General features: G+C 39.4%; 6 protein-coding genes across 6 annotated transcripts; 5 read left to right on the forward strand and 1 right to left on the reverse strand.

Annotated features, from left to right (window-relative positions):
• Positions 1-345: 345 nt before the first annotated feature.
• Positions 346-1244, forward strand: SAPINGB_P006189 (uncharacterized protein; the record flags this gene model as incomplete). The annotated part of the gene is made up of 2 exons (XM_032000903.1): positions 346-621; positions 681-1244. The coding sequence occupies 2 exons, from the start codon at positions 346-348 to the stop codon at positions 1242-1244; spliced, it is 840 nt and encodes a 279-aa protein (XP_031856794.1).
• A 363-nt stretch (positions 1245-1607) lies between these two features.
• On the forward strand, positions 1608-7719 carry SAPINGB_P006190 (uncharacterized protein; the record flags this gene model as incomplete). The annotated part of the gene is made up of 4 exons (XM_032000904.1): positions 1608-4100; positions 4144-7078; positions 7132-7154; positions 7420-7719. 4 exons carry the CDS (start codon positions 1608-1610, stop codon positions 7717-7719), a joined length of 5751 nt encoding a protein of 1916 aa, XP_031856795.1.
• Positions 7720-8904: 1185 nt separating this feature from the next.
• Positions 8905-10086, reverse strand: SAPINGB_P006191 (uncharacterized protein; the record flags this gene model as incomplete). Its single annotated transcript, XM_032000905.1, has 1 exon — positions 8905-10086. The coding sequence occupies one exon, from the start codon at positions 10084-10086 to the stop codon at positions 8905-8907; it is 1182 nt and encodes a 393-aa protein (XP_031856796.1).
• Positions 10087-10458: 372 nt separating this feature from the next.
• SAPINGB_P006192 (uncharacterized protein) lies at positions 10459-12717 on the forward strand (the record flags this gene model as incomplete). Its single annotated transcript, XM_032000906.1, has 1 exon — positions 10459-12717. One exon carries the CDS (start codon positions 10459-10461, stop codon positions 12715-12717), a length of 2259 nt encoding a protein of 752 aa, XP_031856797.1.
• A 363-nt stretch (positions 12718-13080) lies between these two features.
• SAPINGB_P006193 (uncharacterized protein) lies at positions 13081-15933 on the forward strand (the record flags this gene model as incomplete). Its single annotated transcript, XM_032000907.1, has 2 exons — positions 13081-14221; positions 14696-15933. The coding sequence occupies 2 exons, from the start codon at positions 13081-13083 to the stop codon at positions 15931-15933; spliced, it is 2379 nt and encodes a 792-aa protein (XP_031856798.1).
• Positions 15934-16156: 223 nt separating this feature from the next.
• Positions 16157-21454, forward strand: SAPINGB_P006194 (uncharacterized protein; the record flags this gene model as incomplete). Its single annotated transcript, XM_032000908.1, has 4 exons — positions 16157-17309; positions 17359-18472; positions 18529-18944; positions 19311-21454. 4 exons carry the CDS (start codon positions 16157-16159, stop codon positions 21452-21454), a joined length of 4827 nt encoding a protein of 1608 aa, XP_031856799.1.
• Between the last annotated feature and the right edge of the window lie 3640 nt (positions 21455-25094).

Below are 25094 nucleotides of genomic sequence, written 5' to 3' on the forward strand. Positions count from 1 at the left end.
GACTAGTGCAGTTGATAATGCACGTGAGTTTGGGTGGGAAACTATGGTTGATAACCTATGTTTATTTTAGTTACAGCCGCATGAGGTTTAAGCCCTTATGTGACTGTGGTTACCCTCCTTAATTTGTTACAAAGTTGAAGTGTAATACAAACCCACTCAACTTTGGGACAAACCCAAATGAAAAATTTTCACCACTGCAAATTTTTCTTTCCCTTGGATATTTAAGGAAGGTTTCTTCCCCAACTTTTATAATTTTTCTTTTCCTTTTTCTTTCTTCTTATATAACTGTTTTATCTTATATATTTCAATATATACTTTTCTAGGATAATATTTTCTATTATTATCATGACTTCCCGTGTCACAGTTCAACAGGTTATGGGCCGCACTTCGGCTTATATTAATCTTACTTCCTCTGAAAAACTCACTCCTCTCAACTATCATGTCTGGGCTACCAAAATTCTTTTGGGTCTTCGTGCTATGAATAATGGTGTCCACCTTTATGTCGAAGCTGGTACTGTCAATCCAGCTGCCAATGAATCCCTTGAAGACCTCACCGCCTCGCTTGATACCGTCGTCCATGATGTCATCCTCAACAATATTTCTCCTGAGTTGATCGAACATGTTAATGATGTGGCCATTAGAGGCCGTGACCTCTGGCTTTACCTTCATCAGGAGTATAGTCAACTCCAACCCGCCGATGTCATCTCACTTATGAAATCCTCTATGCTGGCAATATTGATGTTGGTCCAAAGTTTGTTTCTTCTGTTCGTTCATATGTTGCTACCTGGCGTTCCATCTACCAATCATTGTCGCCTGATTCGGTCATGGCCTTCAACGCTTTGGCTTCAATGGGTCCCAATTGTGAGCGCTTCATCCAGTATGCCTTGGAGCACCGCTTTGATAGTAACAACAATACTGACAACCTTGATATTAACAACTTCATCCGGAACACTGATAAATGGGCCAAGTTGTTGAAGATTACTGGACCCCCTGCTACTCTTTCGACTGAAGCGTTCGTTGCTTCATCAAAGAAGTACAATAACAAATCTAAGGGTGATGGTATCAAATGTTTCCGTTGTAAGAGGCGTGGTCATACTTCCAACAATTGTCATGTCTCTTGGGAAGAGGTTCAGGCTGCTCGCCAAGATAATAAGGATGACAAGGAATCTAAGGAGGCTAAAACCTCAAGAGGTTGGTTTGCTGAGACTATTGATGAATTTTCTGAGATAGTTGATGATTGTTGAGCATGCAATGTTGTCGCAGACTAGTGCAGTTGATAATGCACGTGAGTTTGGGTGGGAAACTATGGTTGATAACCTATGTTTATTTTAGTTTTAGCCGCATTAGGTTTAAGCCCTTATGTGACTGTGGTTACCCTCCTTAATTTGTTACAAAGTTGAAGTGTAATACAAACCCACTCAACTTTGGGACAAACCCAAATGAAAAATTTTCACCACTGCAAATTTTTCTTTTCCTTGGGTATATAAGGAAGGTTTCTTTCCCAACTTTTATAATTTTTCTTTTCCTTTTTCTTTCTTCTTATACAACTGTTTTATCTTATATATTTCAATATATACTTTTCTTGGATAATATTTTCTATTATTATCATGACTTCCCGTGTCACAGTTCAACAGGTTATGGGCCGCACTTCGGCTTATATTAATCTTACTTCCTCTGAAAAACTCACTCCTCTCAACTATCATGTCTGGGCTACCAAAATTCTTTTGGGTCTTCGTGCTATGAATAATGGTGTCCACCTTTATGTCGAAGCTGGTACTGTCAATCCAGCTGCCAATGAATCCCTCGAAGACCTCACCGCCTCGCTTGATACCGTCGTCCATGATGTCATCCTCAACAATATTTCTCCTGAGTTGATCGAACATGTTAATGATGTGGCCATTAGAGGCCGTGACCTCTGGCTTTACCTTCATCAGGAGTATAGTCAACTTCAACCCGCCGATGTCATCTCACTTATGAAATCCCTTTATGCTGGCAATATTGATGTTGGTCCAAAGTTTGTTTCTTCTGTTCGCTCTTATGTTGCTACCTGGCGTTCCATCTACCAATCATTGTCGCCTGATTCGGTCGTGGCCTTCAACGCTTTGGCTTCAATGGGTCCCAATTGTGAGCGCTTCATCCAGTATGCCTTGGAGCACCGCTTTGATAGTAACAACAATACTGACAACCTTGATATTAACAACTTCATCCGGAACACTGATAAATGGGCCAAGTTGTTGAAGATTACTGGACCCCCTGCTACTCTTTCGACTGAAGCGTTCGTTGCTTCATCAAAGAAGTACAATAACAAATCTAAGGGTGATGGTATCAAATGTTTCCGTTGTAAGAGGCGTGGTCATACTTCCAACAATTGTCATGTCTCTTGGGAAGAGGTTCAGGCTGCTCGCCAAGATAATAAGGATGACAAGGAATCTAAGGAGGCTAAAACCTCAAGAGGTTGGTTTGCTGAGACTATTGATGAATTTTCTGAGATAGTTGATGATGATCCATTTGTGAGTTCCGCTTTTGTGTCCGAGACATCTATTGTTTCTGAAAAGTTTGGTAACAGTTGCTCCGAGTCGTTTGATGATTTGGAATCCGAACTTTTTGATTCTTCTGAGCCGTGTGTCGGCGATGAAGATTGTTTTGTTGGTCAAGTTTCTGAGTATTGTTCAAACTCAGGACTTGATATTGATTCAGTTGGTAAACCGTTTGTTGGTTCCACTGATGATTCTTGTTTTATTTCTGAACCGTATGTCGGTTCTACTGTTGTTTGTTTGGAGTCTGAACCGTGTGTCAGTTCAGCTCCTATTTGTTTTGATTCTGAATCGTTGGTCGATTCGGATATTGTTCCTTTTGATTCTGAACCGTTGGTCGGTTCTTCTTTTATTTTTTGTTCTGATTCTAAACCGTTGGTCGGTTCTGATGATGATATTGTCTTACCTTCTTTTGATTTTTTGGTGGATTCAATTACTGAACCTTCTCCGCCTATTGTTAAACCTATTGTTACACCAAAATCCCGTTTTTCTCCATTCTTTTACTTATCTTTTGTTACCATCATGTTGTTTTCCTTGATTTTAATTGTCGTCTGGCATCCTTCTTCAATCTGGGATTTAAGTCATTCAGTCCATCACGTTTTTGTTGCTGAATCTACTACTTCTGCTGAGGCCAACTTAGTTGTTGGGTCTGATTCTTTTGACTTTATCCATGATACCGGTGCTACCAGTCACATTTGCAATAACATCTCATATTTTTCTTCTCTTCGTCCCACTTCGGCTACCATTCGTGGTCTTGGTTCTGCTACTGCTGAGGGGGTTGGCGACATTGTCGTTGATCTTCTTGGTAAAGATGACCAGCCTTGTGACCGCGTTGTTCTTCGAGATGTTTTATATGTTCCTAAGATTCCTCGCAATCTATTTGCTGCTCGTCGAGCTACTGCTGGTGGTTGTCGGTTCATTCAAGACCTTAACCATATTTCTGCTGTTGAAAATGGCAAAACTCGAGTCCATGCCATTGCCATGGGTGACTTGTACTTTTGTCGTTTCCGAGTTGTTTTGCCTTCCAAGCCAGTCCATGAGGTGTTTGCTGTTGAGTCGTCTGCCAATCTTTGGCACAAGCGACTTGGTCACGCCAGTGTGGACGTTCTCAAGAAATTATCTAAGTCACTTTCTGTCAAGCCTACTCATTTTGAGGTTGTGGATAGTCATAAGTGTGACGCTTGCTTGGGTGGCAAAGCCACAGCATTGCCATTTAATGGTACCACAGAAAAAGCTAGTCGTCCTTTGGAATTATTTGTTTCTGATTTGAGCGGTCCTCATGTCGCTACCCCTGTGGGTCATCGTTATGTCTTAACCATTATGGATTATTATTCCAGGTACTCTTATGTGGAGTTGTTGGTTAGGAAAAGTGATGCAAGTCTTGCCATTCGTAACTTTATTGCTAGGTGTGAATCTTATTTTTCTGGTGATTCTGCTGGTGATCGAGTTGCATATTTTCATTCTGATAATGGCGGCGAATACATTTCCAAAGACCTGGAGCAGTTCTTTGTGTCTAAGGGTATCAAGCATACTTATACAGTTCCTCATACTCCTCAGCAAAATGGTGTTGCTGAGCGATTGAATCGCACATTATTTGAAAAAAGCCAAGTCTATGCTTTTATATGCTCATGCTCCTGAGTATTTATGGGGTGAAGCTGTCAAGTCTGCTAATTATATTAGGAACCGTCTTCCTAGTCGTACCACTGGTGGTGTTGCACCTCTCCAACTTTGGACGGGTAAACCTCCTAGTTATCACCATATGAAAGTATTTGGTTGTCAAGCTACAGTTGTTCTTCCTGGTGCTAAAAGAGAATCTAAGTTAAGTTCAAATACTGAAGCTGGTGTTTTTGTTGGGTATTCTTTGGATCGTACAGCTTATCGAGTTCTTCTTGATTCAAGCATTGTTGAAGCCAGGAGTGTTTACTTTGATGAGTCCAAGTTTCCATTTATGAAAAGTGATAAGGACTTGTCTATTAATGGTACTGGTGTTGGGTTTAGTGTTGGTTCTGGTTCAGGGTCCATGTCAGGGCCTTGTTTTGATTCTAAGGGGTCTGGTTTAGGATCTAATGTTAGGGTTAATTCTATTGCTAGTTCTGATTCAAGTTCTGGTTCTAGTTTTGGGTCTCATAGATCTTTACCAGCATCCTCATCTGGTTCTGGTTCTGGTTCTATTTGTGCTTTACCGTCTCCGTCTCCGTCTTCTTCTCCGTCTCATTCTCCGTCGCCGCCTCCTCCTTCTTCTTCTTCTATTATTGTTCATAAGCCTCGTTCTGTTCGTCGCATTTTGTCTACACCTTCTGCTCCTCTTGAGTCTCCTACTCTTCCTACTCTTCCTTCTATTCCTTCTGTTCCATCTCTTCCTAGTTCTCCTATTCTTCCACCTTCAGATCATGATGTCTCTATCTCTCCTGACTCAAGTCCTATTGTTTCTTCTTCGGAATATATTCCTTCACAATTAGACTTATCTGAAGCTGGTCCATCTATTAATGAATCTGATATTTCAGGTGATTCTGGGATCTCGCAACGAGAGGGTGATATTGGGTTTCAACCGTCTATCATTGCTTCGTCTCCCACTCCACCACCTTCTGTTGAATTGGAAGTAGTGCCACTTAGTCAAGAATCTCCTTCGTCTGATCTTGTTAATTCTCTTGACCAAGCTGGTGTTAGTGTTGTCACTAAGGACGATACTCAAGCTGTTTTGCCTAAATCTCGATCTCGTGTTGTTGCTGTTCGTTTACCTTCTATAACTCCTGCCAAACGCCCGAGTTCTGATGACATTGTTTCACCTCCTTCTAAACATCTTTGTGAAAATTCTTTGAAACAATCTCCAGTGTCTGCAACACCTGCAAAACGTCCAGCTGAAGAAGAATGTATTTCTTATCGTCGTCTCAAATCTCTCCGCTTTGAGTATGATGATGTGGCTTTACTTGTTTTTACAGATCCTAGTAGTTTTGAAGAAGCTATGTCTAGTGAAGAAGCTGAGTTTTGGCTTGAAGCCTGTGTTATTGAAATGTCGTCTCTTAAACGCAATGGTACTTGGGAATTGGTTGATCTCCCACCTGGTCGCAAGGCTATCAATAGCAAATGGGTATTTAAAGTTAAGCGCAAAGCTGACGGTTCAATTGAACGTTACAAAGCTCGTCTCGTGTGTATTGGATTTTCGCAAGTTGAAGGTATTGATTATACTGAAACTTTTGCTCCCGTTGTTCGTTACGAGACTGTGAGGATTGTTCTTGCTATTGCTGCTCAGTTTGGGTTCCAGGTTCATCATATGGATGTCGAGACTGCATTTCTTAATGGTGATCTCAAAGAAGATATTTATATGAGACAACCTAAAGGCTTTGTTGTCAAAGGTCAGGAATCTAAAGTGTGTCATTTGAAGAAGTCTTTATATGGTTTAAAGCAAGCTCCTTTGTGTTGGAATGAGAAGATTCATGGTGCTCTTGTCAAACTTGGGTTTATTCGTAATGAAAGTGACTACGGCGTGTATACCAAAGGATCTGGGTCTACCATGGTCATTATTGCACTGTATGTTGATGATTTACTTATTTCTGGCAATTCTTCTGAAGTCATTGCCAAAACCAAGTCTTCTTTGTCATCTATGTTTAAGATGAAAGACTTGGGCCCAGTCGAGCAGTTCCTTGGCATGAGAGTTAAGCAGTCACCTTACCATATTACTGTGGATGTTTCACGTTATATTTTTGACATGTTGGAGGAGTTTGGTATGCAGAATTGTTCAAGTGTCAAGACTCCTTTACCCACTCGTGATCTTTCTGATTTTTCCGAGTCTGACTCTGCTACCGATGCCTCCATGTATCGCAGTATTATTGGCAAACTGATTTATGCTGCTAATTGTGCTCGTCCTGATCTTGCTGTTGCTGTTAGTTTTCTTTGTCGATATATGCAGAGTCCTAAGTCTATTCATATGGAAGCTGCTAAGCATACTCTTCGTTATCTTAAGGGTACTGCTGAACTTGGTCTTGAATATCGAGCTCAGAAAGTCTACAAGCTTGTTGGCTATAGTGATGCCGACTATGCTCAGGACAAGCAGGACCGTAAGTCCTTTACTGGGTATGTTTTCATTCTGTCTGGTGGTCCCATTACTTGGGCCTGTCGAAAGCAAGTTAGTCCTGCATCGTCCAGCGTCGAGTCTGAGTATATGTCATTGTCTGATGCGTCTAAGGAATGCTTCTGGATTAATCAGTTGTTGTCTCTTTGCAAGATTCCTGTTCCGTTGCCAGTGACTATGTTTGAGGACAATCAGGGATGTATTGCATTGGCTCAGAACCCAGTGTTTCATCGTCGCACCAAGCATATTGATGTTCGTTATCATGTTGTGCGTCACTATATTCGCAGTGGAGTAATTCATCTGGAGTATCTTGATACTCAAGTGATGTTGGCAGATATGTTCACTAAGAATCTTGGTCGTGTGAAGTTTGAGACATTGAGGGGACTACTTGGTATGAAGGCAGTAGGTGATTCTGCGACAAGGGGAGGTGTTGAGCATGCAATGTTGTCGCAGACTAGTGCAGTTGATAATGCACGTGAGTTTGGGTGGGAAACTATGGTTGATAACCTATGTTTATTTTAGTTTTAGCCGCATTAGGTTTAAGCCCTTATGTGACTGTGGTTACCCTCCTTAATTTGTTACAAAGTTGAAGTGTAATACAAACCCACTCAACTTTGGGACAAACCCAAATGAAAAATTTTCACCACTGCAAATTTTTCTTTTCCTTGGGTATATAAGGAAGGTTTCTTTCCCAACTTTTATAATTTTTCTTTTCCTTTTTCTTTCTTCTTATACAACTGTTTTATCTTATATATTTCAATATATACTTTTCTTGGATAATATTTTCTATTATTATCATGACTTCCCGTGTCACAGTTCAACAATGATGATCCATTTGTGAGTTCCGCTTTTGTGTCCGAGACATCTGTTGTTTCTGAAAAGTTTCGTAACAGTTGCTCCGAGTCGTTTGATGATTTGGAATCCGAACTTTTTGATTCTTCTGAGCCGTGTGTCGGCGATGAAGATTGTTTTGTTGGTCAAGTTTCTGAGTATTGTTCAAACTCAGGACTTGATATTGATTCTGTTGAGCATGCAATGTTGTCGCAGACTAGTGCAGTTGATAATGCACGTGAGTTTGGGTGGGAAACTATGGTTGACAATCTATGTTTATTTTAGTTTTAGCCGCATTAGGTTTAAGCCCTTATGTGACTGTGGTTACCCTCCTTAATTTGTTACAAAGTTGAAGTGTAATACAAACCCACTCAACTTTGGGACGAACCCAAATGAAAAATTTTCACCACTGCAAATTTTTCTTTCCCTTGGATATTTAAGGAAGGTTTCTTCCCCAACTTTTATAATTTTTCTTTTCCTTTTTCTTTCTTCTTATACAACTGTTTTATCTTATATATTTCAATATATACTTTTCTTGGATAATATTTTCTATTATTATCATGACTTCCCGTGTCACAGTTCAACATTACACTCTCTACATTGTTACATTATTCACTAGCAACTACTAACCCATTACCATTGGAGTTACAATAATTGTTACAATCAAGACTCCCTATTGCTAAAGAAAATTTTCAAGATGCTCTTTTAAATTTTCTTCATTACAGAAACCTTTCTTGTTTTCTTTCTCTTCTTTTTCTCGCTACTCTAAATTTACGCAAAACTGTTTTTATTAAATACTCTTTCAGCTTTCAGCTTATCAATCGTATTTACTTATTAACTCTTGCTTTTAGGTATGATAGCGAACTTTTATTATTTTATTATTTTATTATTTTTATCATTTTATATAATTCTTATGCTACTCTAAATTTACGCAAAACTGTTTTTATTAAATACTCTTTCAGCTTTCAGCTTATCAATTGTATTTACTTATTAACTCTTGCTTTTAGTCTTCTCCGCTATGTCTAATCACGGAAACACTACAGGAGTCAATGAAGGACCCTCATCCTTCGAGTCAGCCAGCACTGGAAGTTCTGTTGCCCACTCAACATCTGAGACCCACTCAAAGAACAACGCCAGCTCTTATGAGACATTCGCCGATCTCCCTGTTCTGTTGAACTGTGACACGGGAAGTCATGATAATAATAGAAAATATTATCCAAGAAAAGTATATATTGAAATATATAAGATAAAACAGTTATATAAGAAGAAAGAAAAAGGAAAAGAAAAATTATAAAAGTTTGGGAAGAAACCTTCCTTAAATATCTGAGGGAAAGAAAAATTTGCAGTGGTGAAAATTTTTCATTTGGGTTTGTCCCAAAGTTGAGTGGGTTTGTATTACACTTCAACTTTGTAACAAATTAAGGAGGGTAACCACAGTCACATAAGGGCTTAAACCTAATGCGGCTAAAACTAAAATAAACATAGATTGTCAACCATAGTTTCCCACCCAAACTCACGTGCATTATCAACTGCACTAGTCTGCGACAACATTGCATGCTCAACAGAATCAATATCAAGTCCTGAGTTTGAACAATACTCAGAAACTTGACCAACAAAACAATCTTCATCGCCGACACACGGCTCAGAAGAATCAAAAAGTTCGGATTCCAAATCATCAAACGACTCGGAGCAACTGTTACGAAACTTTTCAGAAACAACAGATGTCTCGGACACAAAAGCGGAACTCACAAATGGATCATCATCAACTATCTCAGAAAATTCATCAATAGTCTCAGCAAACCAACCTCTTGAGGTTTTAGCCTCCTTAGATTCCTTGTCATCCTTATTATCTTGGCGAGCAGCCTGAACCTCTTCCCAAGAGACATGACAATTGTTGGAAGTATGACCACGCCTCTTACAACGGAAACATTTAATACCATCACCCTTAGATTTGTTATTGTACTTCTTTGATGAAGCAACGAACGCTTCAGTCGAAAGAGTAGCTGGAGGTCCAGTAATCTTCAACAACTTGGCCCATTTATCAGTGTTCCGGATGAAGTTGTTGATATCAAGGTTGTCAGTATTGTTGTTACTATCAAAGCGGTGCTCCAAGGCGTACTGGATGAAGCGCTCACAATTGGGACCCATTGAGGCCAAAGCGTTGAAGGCCACAACCGAATCAGGCGACAATGATTGGTAGATGGAACGCCATGTAGCAACATAAGAACGAACAGAAGAAACAAACTTTGGACCAACATCAATATTGCCAGCATAGAGGGATTTCATAAGTGAGATGACATCGGCGGGTTGAAGTTGACTATACTCCTGATGAAGATAAAGCCAGAGGTCACGGCCTCTAATGGCCACATCATTAACATGTTCGATCAACTCAGGAGAAATGTTGTTGAGGATGACATCATGGACGACGGTATCAAGCGAGGCGGTGAGGTCTTCGAGGGATTCATTAGCAGCTGGATTGACAGTACCAGCTTCGACATAAAGGTGGACACCATTATTCATAGCACGAAGACCCAAAAGGATCTTAGTAGCCCAGACATGATAGTTGAGAGGAGTGAGTTTTTCAGAGGAAGTAAGATTAATATAAGCCGAAGTGCGGCCCATAACCTGTTGAACTGTGACACGGGAAGTCATGATAATAATAGAAAATATTATCCAAGAAAAGTATATATTGAAATATATAAGATAAAACAGTTATATAAGAAGAAAGAAAAAGGAAAAGAAAAATTATAAAAGTTGGGGAAGAAACTTTCCTTATATACCCAAGGGAAAGAAAAATTTGCAGTGGTGAAAATTTTTCATTTGGGTTTGTCCCAAAGTTGAGTGGGTTTGTATTACACTTCAACTTTGTAACAAATTAAGGAGGGTAACCACAGTCATATAAGGGCTTAAACCTAATGCGGCTAAAACTAAAATAAACATAGATTGTCAACCATAGTTTCCCACCCAAACTCACGTGCATTATCAACTGCACTAGTCTGCGACAACATTGCATGCTCAACAAGAATGAGGTCAACAATTAATCACGAAGGCAATGTCAAGGCCTATGAAGAAGAGAGAGAAGTTATCGTGGTTCCAAGTAAAAATCTGCACTTGGATAAAGGAAGAGAGAGAGAGAAGAGAAGGCAGTTTGAGTTAAACACCGAGTCGTTAAATAAAGGTGTCCATGTCAAACAACCCGAGGTTGCTAAAGCTGAGCATGCAGTTCCAATAATCAAAGAAGCCTCCCGGGTGCCTGTGCAAACCCATAGCTCAGTTGGGTCTACCGGTATTAGTGATGAAGCTACCTGCGCGCCGCGTGAGAAGAGTCTCCGCCAGTATATCGATATTGAGGATAACAGTTCCTCCAGTGAAGAATCGTCCTTGTCGTCCGACGATTACAACAACATTGACAACAACATTGACAACAACATCGACAACAACATTGACAACAACATCGACAACAACATCGACAACAACATTGACAACAACAATAACAACAAAGATATGTCAATGCCCACTTTTGATCAAAACATTGAAGACGCTTCTGAAATTGATTTAGCCGAGCAGATGCGCAAACTAGATGTCCAAACCACACCAATCATGGGACATTCTACACCCCGCAATGAGCTCTCGTTTGATCATTCAGTAGGGATCGGCCGCCCTATGCGTCAAATCAACACTATCGAACCAATGGAAATTTTACAACGTATTCCAACAAATTTTCATAAACAACCTGTTCTTTCAGATCTCAACTCTGTTAGTCCACAACAACACCCTGAAGATTACAATCTTGATTCCGTCAGCATGAGTGTTGACGATGAGCTGTCCACATCAGCTAAACCCCCTGAAGCTAATATTCTTGATGCTTCTATTACTCGTGACCCTAATGAGATGGATATAAGTATGAAGTCCACCACCCTGGACTCTGATGAGATGGAAATAAGTATCAACGCTATTCACATTAACACCACCGATGATTACATTGCAACAACACCTCCACACAACAACTTTACTGGTAAATCATTTATTGCTGCTACCCAGGAAGACATCAACACTAAAGATCCTTTAGTGCTCAACAAAATTATTCTGCCCGCTTATCTTCAATTCCCAGATCAACAAATTTTTACCCCTGCCCTAGTGGATTCTGGCGCTCCCGCACTTTTTGTCAAACTGGAAACAATCCAAAAAGCCAATCTGGATCACCTCTGTCAACCTTGCATCAAGCAACGGTTAGCCAACACTGCAATTGGTCCTGAAACTTCACGTCTTACTCACAAAATTTTGCTTACTATTGTTATTGGTGACATTTCTGTTACTGATATGTTCTTTGTTGCTAGCGAACTTTATCATGATGTTGTACTTGGTGTTCCTTTTATCAAAATTTTTTGGCAATTCATAGATTGGGAGTCTAATACTTTTAACAACATTGAGTCTATCACACCATCCGAGCTTTATGCCAACAAAGTTCAATTCGGTCGTCTTGCAAAATCTAGGGATAATTCCTTAGGTGTTTGTGTCATCAGAATGGAAAACGAACCTGGAGGGGAGGAAGGAGTATTACCAAAACAATTTTCGGAATTTAGTGATGTCGTAACAAACGACCCACCGGATAAACTACCACCACAAAAAGATATCTCACATCGAATTGATACCGTTCCCACAGCAAAAATCCCAGCAAAGCCACCATATCGTCTTTCACAACAAGAAAATAAAATTCTTACAACAGAAATCGAAAAACTCATCAAAACTGAATTTATTCGCCCATCGTCATCACCTTACAGTGCTCCTGTTCTTTTTGTCAAAAAGAAAGATGGTTCCATGCGTATGTGTATCGACTACCGTATGCTCAACAACATTACCATCAAGAACCGTTACCCATTACCCAACATTGATGACATTCTCAATCAACTACATGGTGCAAAGTTTTTCAGCAAACTTGATCTTCGCTCTGGTTATCATCAAATTCGTGTTTTTGATGACCACATTCATAAGACCGCTTTTTCAACAAACAATGGTCATTGGGAATTTTTAGTCATGCCTTTTGGACTAACCAATGCTCCTGCTACTTTTCAAAATTACATGAACGACATTTTTCGTCCTTATCTCAACCAATTTGTCGTTGTTTACCTGGATGATATTCTCATTTATTCTGAGTCTAGTGAAGAACATGAGAAACATGTCAGAATTGTCCTAGAACTACTTCGATCTAATCAATTAGTTGCTAGTTTAAAGAAGTGTGCCTTCTTTCGTGAATCACTTGAGTTTCTTGGTTTTCAATGTTGAGCATGCAATGTTGTCGCAGACTAGTGCAGTTGATAATGCACGTGAGTTTGGGTGGGAAACTATGGTTGACAATCTATGTTTATTTTAGTTTTAGCCGCATTAGGTTTAAGCCCTTATGTGACTGTGGTTACCCTCCTTAATTTGTTACAAAGTTGAAGTGTAATACAAACCCACTCAACTTTGGGACAAACCCAAATGAAAAATTTTCACCACTGCAAATTTTTCTTTCCCTCAGATATTTAAGGAAGGTTTCTTCCCCAACTTTTATAATTTTTCTTTTCCTTTTTCTTTCTTCTTATATAACTGTTTTATCTTATATATTTCAATATATACTTTTCTTGGATAATATTTTCTATTATTATCATGACTTCCCGTGTCACAGTTCAACAGGTTATGGGCCGCACTTCGGCTTATATTAATCTTACTTCCTCTGAAAAACTCACTCCTCTCAACTATCATGTCTGGGCTACCAAGATCCTTTTGGGTCTTCGTGCAATGAATAATGGTGTCCACCTTTATGTCGAAGCTGGTACTGTCAATCCAGCTGCTAATGAATCCCTCGAAGACCTCACCGCCTCGCTTGACACCGTCGTCCATGATGTTATCCTCAACAATATTTCTCCTGAGTTGATCGAACATGTTAATGATGTGGCCATTAGAGGCCGTGACCTCTGGCTTTATCTTCATCAGGAGTATAGTCAACTTCAACCCGCCGATGTCATCTCACTTATGAAATCCCTCTATGCTGGCAATATTGATGTTGGTCCAAAGTTTGTTTCTTCTGTTCGTTCTTATGTTGCTACATGGCGTTCCATCTACCAATCATTGTCGCCTGATTCGGTTGTGGCCTTCAACGCTTTGGCCTCAATGGGTCCCAATTGTGAGCGCTTCATCCAGTACGCCTTGGAGCACCGCTTTGATAGTAACAACAATACTGACAACCTTGATATCAACAACTTCATCCGGAACACTGATAAATGGGCCAAGTTGTTGAAGATTACTGACCCTCCAGCTACTCTTTCGACTGAAGCGTTCGTTGCTTCATCAAAGAAGTACAATAACAAATCTAAGGGTGATGGTATTAAATGTTTCCGTTGTAAGAGGCGTGGTCATACTTCCAACAATTGTCATGTCTCTTGGGAAGAGGTTCAGGCTGCTCGCCAAGATAATAAGGATGACAAGGAATCTAAGGAGGCTAAAACCTCAAGAGGTTGGTTTGCTGAGACTATTGATGAATTTTCTGAGATAGTTGATGATGATCCATTTGTGAGTTCCGCTTTTGTGTCCGAGACATCTGTTGTTTCTGAAAAGTTTCGTAACAGTTGCTCCGAGTCGTTTGATGATTTGGAATCCGAACTTTTGATTCTTCTGAGCCGTGTGTCGGCGATGAAGATTGTTTTGTTGGTCAAGTTTCTGAGTATTGTTCAAACTCAGGACTTGATATTGATTCAGTTGGTAAACCGTTTGTTGGTTCCACTGATGATTCTTGTTTTATTTCTGAACCGTATGTCGGTTCTACTGTTGTTTGTTTGGAGTCTGAACCGTGTGTCAGTTCAGCTCCTATTTGTTTTGATTCTGAATCGTTGGTCGATTCGGATATTGTTCCTTTTGATTCTGAACCGTTGGTCGGTTCTTCTTTTTATTTCTTGTTCTGATTCTAAACCGTTGGTCGGTTCTGATGATGATATTGTCTTACCTTGTTTTGATTTTTGGTGGATTCAATTACTGAACCTTCTCCGCCTATTGTTAAACCTATTGTTACACCAAAATCCCGTTTTTCTCCATTCTTTTACTTATCTTTTGTTACCATCATGTTGTTTTCCTTGATTTTAATTGTCGTCTGGCATCCTTCTTCAATCTTGGATTTAAGTCATTCAGTCCATCACGTTTTTGTTGCTGAATCTACTACTTCTGCTGAGGCCAACTTAGTTGTTGGGTCTGATTCTTTTGACTTTATCCATGATACTGGTGCTACCAGTCACATTTGCAATAACATCTCATATTTTTTCTCTTCGTCCCACTTCGGCTACCATTCGTGGTCTTGGTTCTGCTACTGCTGAGGGGGTTGGCGACATTGTCGTTGATCTTCTTGGTAAAGATGACCAGCCTTGTGACCGCGTTGTTCTTCGAGATGTTTTATATGTTCCTAAGATTCCTCGCAATTTATTTGCTGCTCGTCGAGCTACTGCTGGTGGTTGTCGGTTCATTCAAGACCTTAACCATATTTCTGCTGTCGAAAATGGCAAAACTCGAGTCCACGCCATTGCCATGGGTGACTTGTACTTTTGTCGTTTCCGAGTTGTTTTGCCTTCCAAGCCAGTCCATGAGGTGTTTGCTGTTGAGTCGTCTGCCAATCTTTGGCACAAGCGACTTGGTCACGCCAGTGTGGACGTTCTCAAGAAATTATCTAAGTCACTTTCTGTCAAGCCTACTCATTTTGAGGTTGTGGATAGTCATAAGTGTGACGCTTGCTTGGGTGGCAAAGCCACAGCATTGCCATTTAATGGTACCACAGAAAAAGCTAGTCGTCCTTTGGAATTATTTGTTTCTGATTTGAGCGGTCCTCATGTCGCTACCCCTGTGGGTCATCGTTATGTCTTAACCATTATGGATTATTATTCCAGGTACTCTTATGTGGAGTTGTTGGTTAGGAAAAGTGATGCAAGTCTTGCCATTCGTAATTTTATTGCTAGGTGTGAATCTTATTTTTCTGGTGATTCTGCTGGTGATCGAGTTGCATATTTTCATTCTGATAATGGCGGCGAATACATTTCCAAAGACCTGGAGCAGTTCTTTGTGTCTAAGGGTATCAAGCATACTTATACAGTTCCTCATACTCCTCAGCAAAATGGTGTTGCTGAGCGATTGAATCGCACATTATTTGAAAAAGCCAAGTCTATGCTTTTATATGCTCATGCTCCTGAGTATTTATGGGGTGAAGCTGTCAAGTCTGCTAATTATATTAGGAACCGTCTTCCTAGTCGTACCACTGGTGGTGTTGCACCTCTTCAACTTTGGACGGGTAAACCTCCTAGTTATCACCATATGAAAGTATTTGGTTGTCAAGCTATGTTGAGCATGCAATGTTGTCGCAAACTAGTGCAGTTGATAATGCACGTGAGTTTGGGTGGGAAACTATGGTTGACAATCTATGTTTATTTTAGTTACAGCCGCATTAGGTTTAAGCCCTTATGTGACTGTGGTTACCCTCCTTAATTTGTTACAAAGTTGAAGTGTAATACAAACCCACTCAACTTTGGGACAAACCCAAATGAAAAATTTTCACCACTGCAAATTTTTCTTTCCCTTGGGTATATAAGGAAAGTTTCTTCCCCAACTTTTATAATTTTTCTTTTCCTTTTTCTTTCTTCTTATATAACTGTTTTATCTTATATATTTCAATATATACTTTTCTTGGATAATATTTTCTATTATTATCATGACTTCCCGTGTCACAGTTCAACAAGCTACAGTTGTTCTTCCTGGTGCTAAAAGAGAATCTAAGTTAAGTTCAAATACTGAAGCTGGTGTTTTTGTTGGGTATTCTTTGGATCGTACAGCTTATCGAGTTCTTCTTGATTCAAGCATTGTTGAAGCCAGGAGTGTTTACTTTGATGAGTCCAAGTTTCCATTTATGAAAAGTGATAAAGACTTGTCTATTAATGGTACTGGTGTTGGGTTTAGTGTTGGTTCTGGTTCAGGGTCCATGTCAGGGTCTTGTTTTGATTCTAAGGGGTCTGGTTTAGGATCTAATGTTAGGGTTAATTCTATTGCTAGTTCTGATTCAAGTTCTGGTTCTAGTTTTGGGTCTCATAGATCTTTACCAGCATCCTCATCTGGTTCTGGTTCTGGTTCTATTTGTGCTTTACCGTCTCCGTCTCCGTCTTCTTCTCCGTCTCATTCTCCGTCGCCACCTCCTCCTTCTTCTTCTTCTATTATTGTTCATAAGCCTCGTTCTGTTCGTCGCATTTTGTCTACACCTTCTGCTCCTCTTGAGTCTCCTACTCTTCCTACTCTTCCTTCTATTCCTTCTGTTCCATCTCTTCCTAGTTCTCCTATTCTTCCACCTTCAGATCATGATGTCTCTATCTCTCCTGACTCTAGTCCTATTGTTTCTTCTTCGGAATATATTCCTTCACAATTAGACTTATCTGAAGCTGGTCCATCTATTAATGAATCTGATATTTCAGGTGATTCTGGGATCTCGCAACGAGGGGGTGATATTGGGTTTCAACCGTCTATCATTGCTTCGTCTCCCACTCCACCACCTTCTGTTGAATTGGAAGTAGTGCCACTTAGTCAAGAATCTCCTTCGTCTGATCTTGTTAATTCTCTTGACCAAGCTGGTGTTAGTGTTGTCACTAAGGATGATACTCAAGCTGTTTTGCCTAAATCTCGATCTCGTGTTGTTGCTGTTCGTTTACCTTCTATAACTCCTGCCAAACGCCCGAGTTCAGATGACATTGTTTCACCTCCTTCTAAACACCTTTGTGAAAATTCTTTGAAACAATCTCCAGTGTCTGCAACACCTGCAAAACGTCCAGCTGAAGAAGAGTGTATTTCTTATCGTCGTCTCAAATCTCCCGCTTTGAGTATGATGATGTGGCTTTACTTGTTTTACAGATCCTAGTAGTTTTGAAGAAGCTATGTCTAGTGAAGAAGCTGAGTTTTGGCTTGAAGCCTGTGTTATTGAAATGTCGTCTCTTAAACGCAATGGTACTTGGGAATTGGTTGATCTCCCACCTGGTCGCAAGGCTATCAATAGCAAATGGGTGTTTAAAGTTAAGCGCAAAGCTGACGGTTCAATTGAACGTTACAAAGCTCGTCTCGTGTGTATTGGATTTTCGCAAGTTGAAGGTATTGATTATACTGAAACTTTTGCTCCCGTTGTTCGTTACGAGACTGTGAGGATTGTTCTTGCTATTGCTGCTCAGTTTGGGTTCCAGGTTCATCATATGGATGTCGAGACTGCATTTCTTAATGGTGATCTCAAAGAAGATATTTATATGAGACAACCTAAAGGCTTTGTTGTCAAAGGTCAGGAATCTAAAGTGTGTCATTTGAAGAAGTCTTTGTATGGTTTAAAGCAAGCTCCTTTGTGTTGGAATGAGAAGATTCATGGTGCTCTTGTCAAACTTGGGTTTATTCGTAATGAAAGTGACTACGGTGTGTATACCAAAGGATCTGGGTCTACCATGGTTATTATTGCACTGTATGTTGATGATTTACTTATTTCTGGCAATTCTTCTGAAGTCATTGCCAAAACCAAGTCTTCTTTGTCATCTATGTTTAAGATGAAAGACTTGGGCCCAGTCGAGCAGTTCCTTGGCATGAGAGTTAAGCAGTCACCTTACCATATTACTGTGGATGTTTCACGTTATATTTTTGACGTGTTGGAGGAGTTTGGTATGCAGAATTGTTCAAGTGTCAAGACTCCTTTACCCACTCGTGATCTTTCTGATTTTTCCGAGTCTGACTCTGCTACCGATGCCTCCATGTATCGCAGTATTATTGGTAAGCTGATTTATGCTGCTAATTGTGCTCGTCCTGATCTTGCTGTTGCTGTTAGCTTTCTTTGTCGATATATGCAGAGTCCTAAGTCTATTCATATGGAAGCTGCTAAGCATACTCTTCGTTATCTTAAGGGTACTGCTGAACTTGGTCTTGAATATCGAGCTCAGAAAGTCTACAAGCTTGTTGGCTATAGTGATGCCGATTATGCACAGGACAAGCAGGACCGTAAGTCCTTTACTGGGTATGTTTTATTCTGTCTGGTGGTCCCATTACTTGGGCTTGTCGAAAGCAAGTTAGTCCTGCATCGTCCAGCGTCGAGTCTGAGTACATGTCATTGTCTGATGCGTCTAAGGAATGCTTCTGGATTAATCAGTTGTTGTCTCTTTGCAAGATTCCTGTTCCGTTGCCAGTGACTATGTTTGAGGACAATCAGGGATGTATTGCTTTGGCTCAGAACCCAGTGTTTCATCGTCGCACCAAGCATATTGATGTTCGGTATCATGTTGTCCGTCACTATATTCGCAGTGGAGTGATTCATCTGGAGTATCTTGATACTCAAGTGATGTTGGCAGATATGTTTACTAAGAATCTTGGTCGTGTGAAGTTTGAGACATTGAGGGGACTACTTGGTATGAAGGCAGTAGGTGATTCTGCGACAAGGGGAGGTGTTGAGCATGCAATGTTGTCGCAGACTAGTGCAGTTGATAATGCACGTGAGTTTGGGTGGGAAACTATGGTTGACAATCTATGTTTATTTTAGTTTTAGCCGCATTAGGTTTAAGCCCTTATGTGACTGTGGTTACCCTCCTTAATTTGTTACAAAGTTGAAGTGTAATACAAACCCACTCAACTTTGGGACAAACCCAAATGAAAAATTTTCACCACTGCAAATTTTTCTTTCCCTCAGATATTTAAGGAAGGTTTCTTCCCCAACTTTTATAATTTTTCTTTTCCTTTTTCTTTCTTCTTATATAACTGTTTTATCTTATATATTTCAATATATACTTTTCTTGGATAATATTTTCTATTATTATCATGACTTCCCGTGTCACAGTTCAACATTCAAGTATCTACTAAAGGTATCTTGCCTACGGATGATAAAGTCAAAGCTATAAGAGATTTTCCTGTTCCTATAACACCTCACGATTGTATGCGTTTTATGGGTCTTGCTAATTTTTATCGACGTTTTGTTCCGCATTTTTCACAAATTGCTGCACCATTGACTACTTTTATGTCTCAACCCAAAGATACTAAGTGGACCCCCGTTGAACAAAAAGCCTTTGACAAGCTTAAGGATAAGCTTACCACTAGTCCTGTTCTTATCATACCCAATCCAGATGATCTCTTTGTCCTTACTACTGACGCTAGTAAAATTGGTATTGGTGCCACCTTAGAACAATTCGGAGTTCAAGGTAAAAAGCTTGGTGTCGTCGCTTATTTCTCCCGCAAGCTCGACAAAGCTCAACAAAACTATGCTGTCCAAGATTTGGAATTCTTGGCTATCGTCGAAGCTTTGAAGCATTTCCGCACTCTGTTATATGGCGTTCATTTCATTTTACGCACTGACCACATTTCCTTGACTCACTTACAGTCTCAAACTAAACAACCCACTGGTCGTATTGCACGATGGTTTGGTTTACTTGCCGAGTATGATTTTAGTATTCAGTACATCAAAGGAAAAACTAATGTCGCTGCGGATGCACTTAGCCGCATGTTCATTGAAGCTATTGAGCTTGATAACGATTTTGAGGAACTTTTACAACAAGTTCGTGATTCTTTAAAGTCTGATCCTTTCTTCGCTGATATCATTAGTCATTTGGAAGATTCGGATTCACCACTTCACGATCGTCTCAAAAAGCAATTTGAGTATGATGACGGTGTTCTTTATTTTATAAAGTTTACTACCATGGACGATCACCATCGTCGTCTTTGCATTCCTGCATCCCAACTTAGACAGTTGCTTATATCTAAAGCACACAACCTGTCTCACTCTGGCCCTTATGCCACTTATCTTACATTAGCTGCTGACTATTACTGGCCCCATATGTTCCGCAACATCAAGCGTTTTATTCAAAGTTGTGATAACTGTCTACACAACAAACCTGAGCAACGCAAAACACAAGGTCTGCTACAACCACTGGAAGTTCCTGAGAACCGCTGGTCTTCAGTTTCTATGGATTTCATTACTGGCATCCCTATGTCCGAGGATTTTGATATGATTTTAGTAGTCGTTGACCGCCTTACCAAACGCGCTCATTTTATCGCAACTACTACTACCTTAGATGGCCCTAAGCTAGCACAGCTTTTTATGCGCGAAGTTACTCGCTTACATGGATATCCCACAGAAATTGTTTCGGATAGAGATGTTCGTTTCTCTACATTCTGGACTGCTTTTACCAAGTCCTGGGGTACGAAGCTATGCAAGTCTACTGCTTATCACCCACAGTCTGATGGTCAAACAGAACGTATTAATCGGATTCTAAGACAACTTTTACGCTCTTACTGTTATGACAATGGACTTGATTGGTTTTATTATCTTGACCAAGTAGAATTTGCTTATAATTCCGCACCACAGTCTACTATTAAGACATCCCCATTTGTCGCTGATCTTGGCTTTCTACCTCGCCAGCCTGCAATGATCCGTCCACCATTGGATGCTCGTATACCCTCAAACGTGGAAAGTCTACAAGTCAAACTGAAAGCTATTCTGTTACGTACTCAAGAGTACATGAGTTTCTCACAGTTGAGTCAACAACGACAAGCTGACAAGCATCGTCGTCCTGTGGAAATTAAAGTTGGTGATTCTGTTCTTATCCACCACACTAGTTTTCAGAGCCCTAGCAACAGGATGCTGCCACTTTTCGTCGGTCCATACACCGCCGTTAAAGCAATTGGGGGAGGAAATGCGTTTGAATTGGACTTACCCACTACTGTGAAGAACAACCGTGTTTTTAATGTTTCGAAATTACGCAAATATGTCAAATCTGATGAATACCCTGCTGATATTAGACCTACTGAGGATTATGTTAAGAAGAACTCGAATCGCATTGCTAGCGTAGCCGCTATGCAAAATGGTCTTGTCTATCTACAGTTCACAGATAGCCTACCTGGGCATTGCGTCGCTATTTCGACAAGTTTTTGGAATTCTATGCCTGCAGAAAAAAGGATACCATTATTCAAAGCTTACATGGCTAGAATCAAAGCTCGGGACGAGCTTTTATGAAGGAAGGGAAAGTTGTAAAAGATCAACATGCGATCGATCGACCGGATAAACTAACATACAAGCGATCAACCGGATAAAAGAAACAAGCAATCAAGCGATCGAGATAAATAACTATAAACACTTTAAAGAACAAATATGCAATCGATCGAGATAATAATTATCGATAAATATTTGAGGATAAATACATTAATTTAGATTAAAGATTAAGAAGCGATTAAGAAGGAATTATTAAAGAGAATCGCTTGAATATATATAGTCATATATTTCCATAAGTTTTATCGGTATCTAAAAAGATATTTACATCAATACAATAAGTTTTATATTATGTTTGTTTGTTTGTTTTTATTCAAGGGTTATAGAATTATATAACATCAGCATCTGCGCTATCCTTCTTGTCCATACTATATATTTTTTCATTTTAATAATAAACTTTTAATTTTGGCTTCAACATTGCATCTCCAACAGCCCGAAAATAAGTCCTGATGCCAGCTTACGAGGAACAGGGGGTTAAAATAACCAAACCTTCCCAACCTATCTCCACTTGTCTTCATCAACGCTGTAATTGTATTTCTTAATCCCTCCAAGCAGAGATAAAGCTTACAATCTCTTGTAAGCCAGTTAAACTGTTTAAGAGAGTCGACATGTCCATCTCTGGAGATATCCGTTTCAGTCCTTTTCTTTCCTCTTCAAGCAAAGGACACTCAACTAAAATGTGATGAACTGTTTCCAGCTCTCCACATTTGCAGTTGTAACTATCCTTTTCAATTCCAAACTTTTTAAACCATGCGCCAAAGTTTCCATGGCCTGTGCGAAATTGAGTAATATTACTCAAGATCCTTCGACTATCTTTCTTCATGATCACTCCCGTAACCATTTTGGAAAGATTATCAGTACATTTCGACTCCACTGTGATATTATGATACCACAGATCCTTACTGCTGTTCCAATACATTTCTTGCCATTCTTCCATTGCTTGTTTCTTCAAAATTCCAATCGTCTGATTTTGTTGTTGTTTCAGTGTAAGAGGTTCAACCCTCTTGCATTTTCGTTTTTCATCCTTTTTAATCATATAGTCTCTATCATCTTTCGCCAACATGTAAAGCGTGGTTAGCTTTGCAATTGGAGATTTCTCAATCAATGTTAACAAATGACCATTAATAGGATTAGTTTTGCTAATATTTAGGTGTAAACGAATAGCTTTTCGTGCCACCATAAATTTTAGCCTAATACTATATGGCATAATACCAGCTTCCTTTTGTAGTACCGCAATAGGAGTTGTGCGATAAGCACCAACAATTCTTCTTAAAGCCATGTTCTGCATTACTCCAACTTGTGGATTTCTCCTTTCAAGATTTTATGATGCCAAATTTCTAAGCCATATTCAACAATTGGTCTCACGCAAGCAATATACAGTGATCTGACTGCAGACCCTCGCATACCTTTTGCACGCCTCCAAGATGCCAAATAGCGCCAACAGCTTTTCTTGCTTTATTGATTTTATTCAAAATATGAGATTTAAAATCAAGCAGATTGTTCAAAGTAATTCCAAGCAATTTAACTTCCTTCTGGGGTTCACGAAGTTCTCCATTAGGTAAAGTAAGTTGCACTTTCTCATCTTTAGGTTTCACATTTTTGTAAAATGAATAAAACCAATTTATCACCCAAATCAATTTTGGTCATTCTTGATTTAGCCCAATTACAACATTTTTCTAATATGTTGCTTAAGCTTTTGGTATTTTCTTCAATTTTACCTTCAACGGTAATAGTCACATCATCAATGAAGCCAAAAGGAGTTCCACCCCATTCTTTAATGGCATGATACATTGGTGTGGAATATATCAAAAAAGTAGTGGTGAAATAGGTGAGCCTTGCGGAATTCCAGTACTAATTTTTGCACTGATCCTTTTCTTCGGTCCATGAGCATACTAGCTTCTCTTTCACTTACAAATTGGTACGTCCAGTTTATAAGTGTTTTGGGTAGTTTCATATCCTCCATTGTGTGTGCCAATATATTTCTGTTAACATTATCAAAAGCTCCTTGAATATCAATGAGCATAGCTGAAATTTTTCTTTACTAGTTTCAATTCTTTGGACAAGTTCCAAAACAGCATCAGTAGCACAATAACCTTGTCTTCCCCATATTGCTCTGGTGGAAGTAAGTGTGTTGTAAGCTTGGTCATTCTTTTTGTATAATTTTTCCAGTACTTTAGATGGAATCTTAAGTAAGGAAATTGGTCGGTATGCTCTTGGCTTTGAATAGTCAGGTTTCTTAGGTTTAGGTATAACAACAATAATGCCATGTCTCCAGACTTTTGGGTGGTATCCAAACTTTACACAAGCTTGGAGAAGCTTGAAAAACCTTTCCTTAAAGTCTTTATTTAGCCATGCCATCTTTAAAACTTTGCCAGTAATTCCATCGTCTCCTGGAGCTTTATCATTTGGGGTATCAGCCAATGCAGAGTCAACTTCATCAAACTCTAATTTTGGCCATCGAGAATCGTCATCAATTTCAAACTCTCTATCAAGACCATGATCAATTTCAGGTAGAAGTGCCTTCCATATTTCATGTCTTTTTTCGTCAACAGTAGTAGTGAGAGTTCCATCTTCTTTCTAATTTGTGGTATAATGGTATCATTGCTTTTTGGATTAATATACTTCAAAATCTTCCAAATGTCATTTCCTTCTAAACTAGACAAATATTTATTCCATTGCTCAGTACTTGCCTCACGCAAACTGTGGTCAAAAATTTTTCTAGCTTTTTTGCCTCTTCAATTTTTTGTCGTTTCAAAGCCAAAGAAGGTTGTCTTTGACGGGCTTCCCTTTTAGCTTCTAGCGCTTTTTCTAACTTCTCCTTAATTCTTGATTCCAATAGCGTTTGGACTTTTTCATCACCTTAACTTCCTTCATCGACTTTGCCATTGCTCTTTTTACAACCTCCTCAAGAACTTTAGCTTGGTCATCAATTTGGTCAGTTGATTTTAGAGTTTTGTTATGCACATTAAAATCTTTAATGGCAGAAGAAAGCTCCTTGTCAAACTTTTCCCAATCTGCATTCTTAATATTCAATCTCTTCACCGAAGTAAAACTTCATCCCTGTTTTTACTCTGAGACATATAGATGTCCCACTCCACAATTGAGTGATCACTTAGTGTATTTTCATCCACTCCACTAAATGAAATTCTATGAAGTAAGTCCACTGAGCCATAAACCAAATCAATATTGGTTCTATTGTTGTATGTTTTTTGATTTCTTGGAGTAATTAACATCATATCATTTTCATGTAGCCACTCAACAACTTCATCTGCTTCCGTATTCGGACCTGCCCTTGACTCCCATTCCTTGTGATGTAAGTTATAATCACCTGCAATGACAATCTTTGAGTATTGTTCCTTGATCTCCCGTTTGAGAAACTCAAAACCGGTGGCTCAGGGTATTTCTTGATGGTTTCGGTTGATTATAGACATTGACAATTGTAATGTCTTTAACCAAAATGGTAACCATATCTCGATTTGTAAACTTTTCAATTTTAGTAGTTAATGCTCGTAAGTCAGAGTTAGACCTAATGTAAGTAATTGCTCTGCATTTTTTTTTTCTTTTCCAGTTTCTGTAAAGATTGGGATCCAATCTTTATGTTTAATGG

Source organism: Magnusiomyces paraingens (assembly GCF_902498895.1).
Source record: "Magnusiomyces paraingens strain CBS 517.90 genome assembly, contig: contig5, whole genome shotgun sequence".
Taxonomy (NCBI): Eukaryota; Fungi; Ascomycota; class Dipodascomycetes; order Dipodascales; family Dipodascaceae; genus Magnusiomyces; species Magnusiomyces paraingens.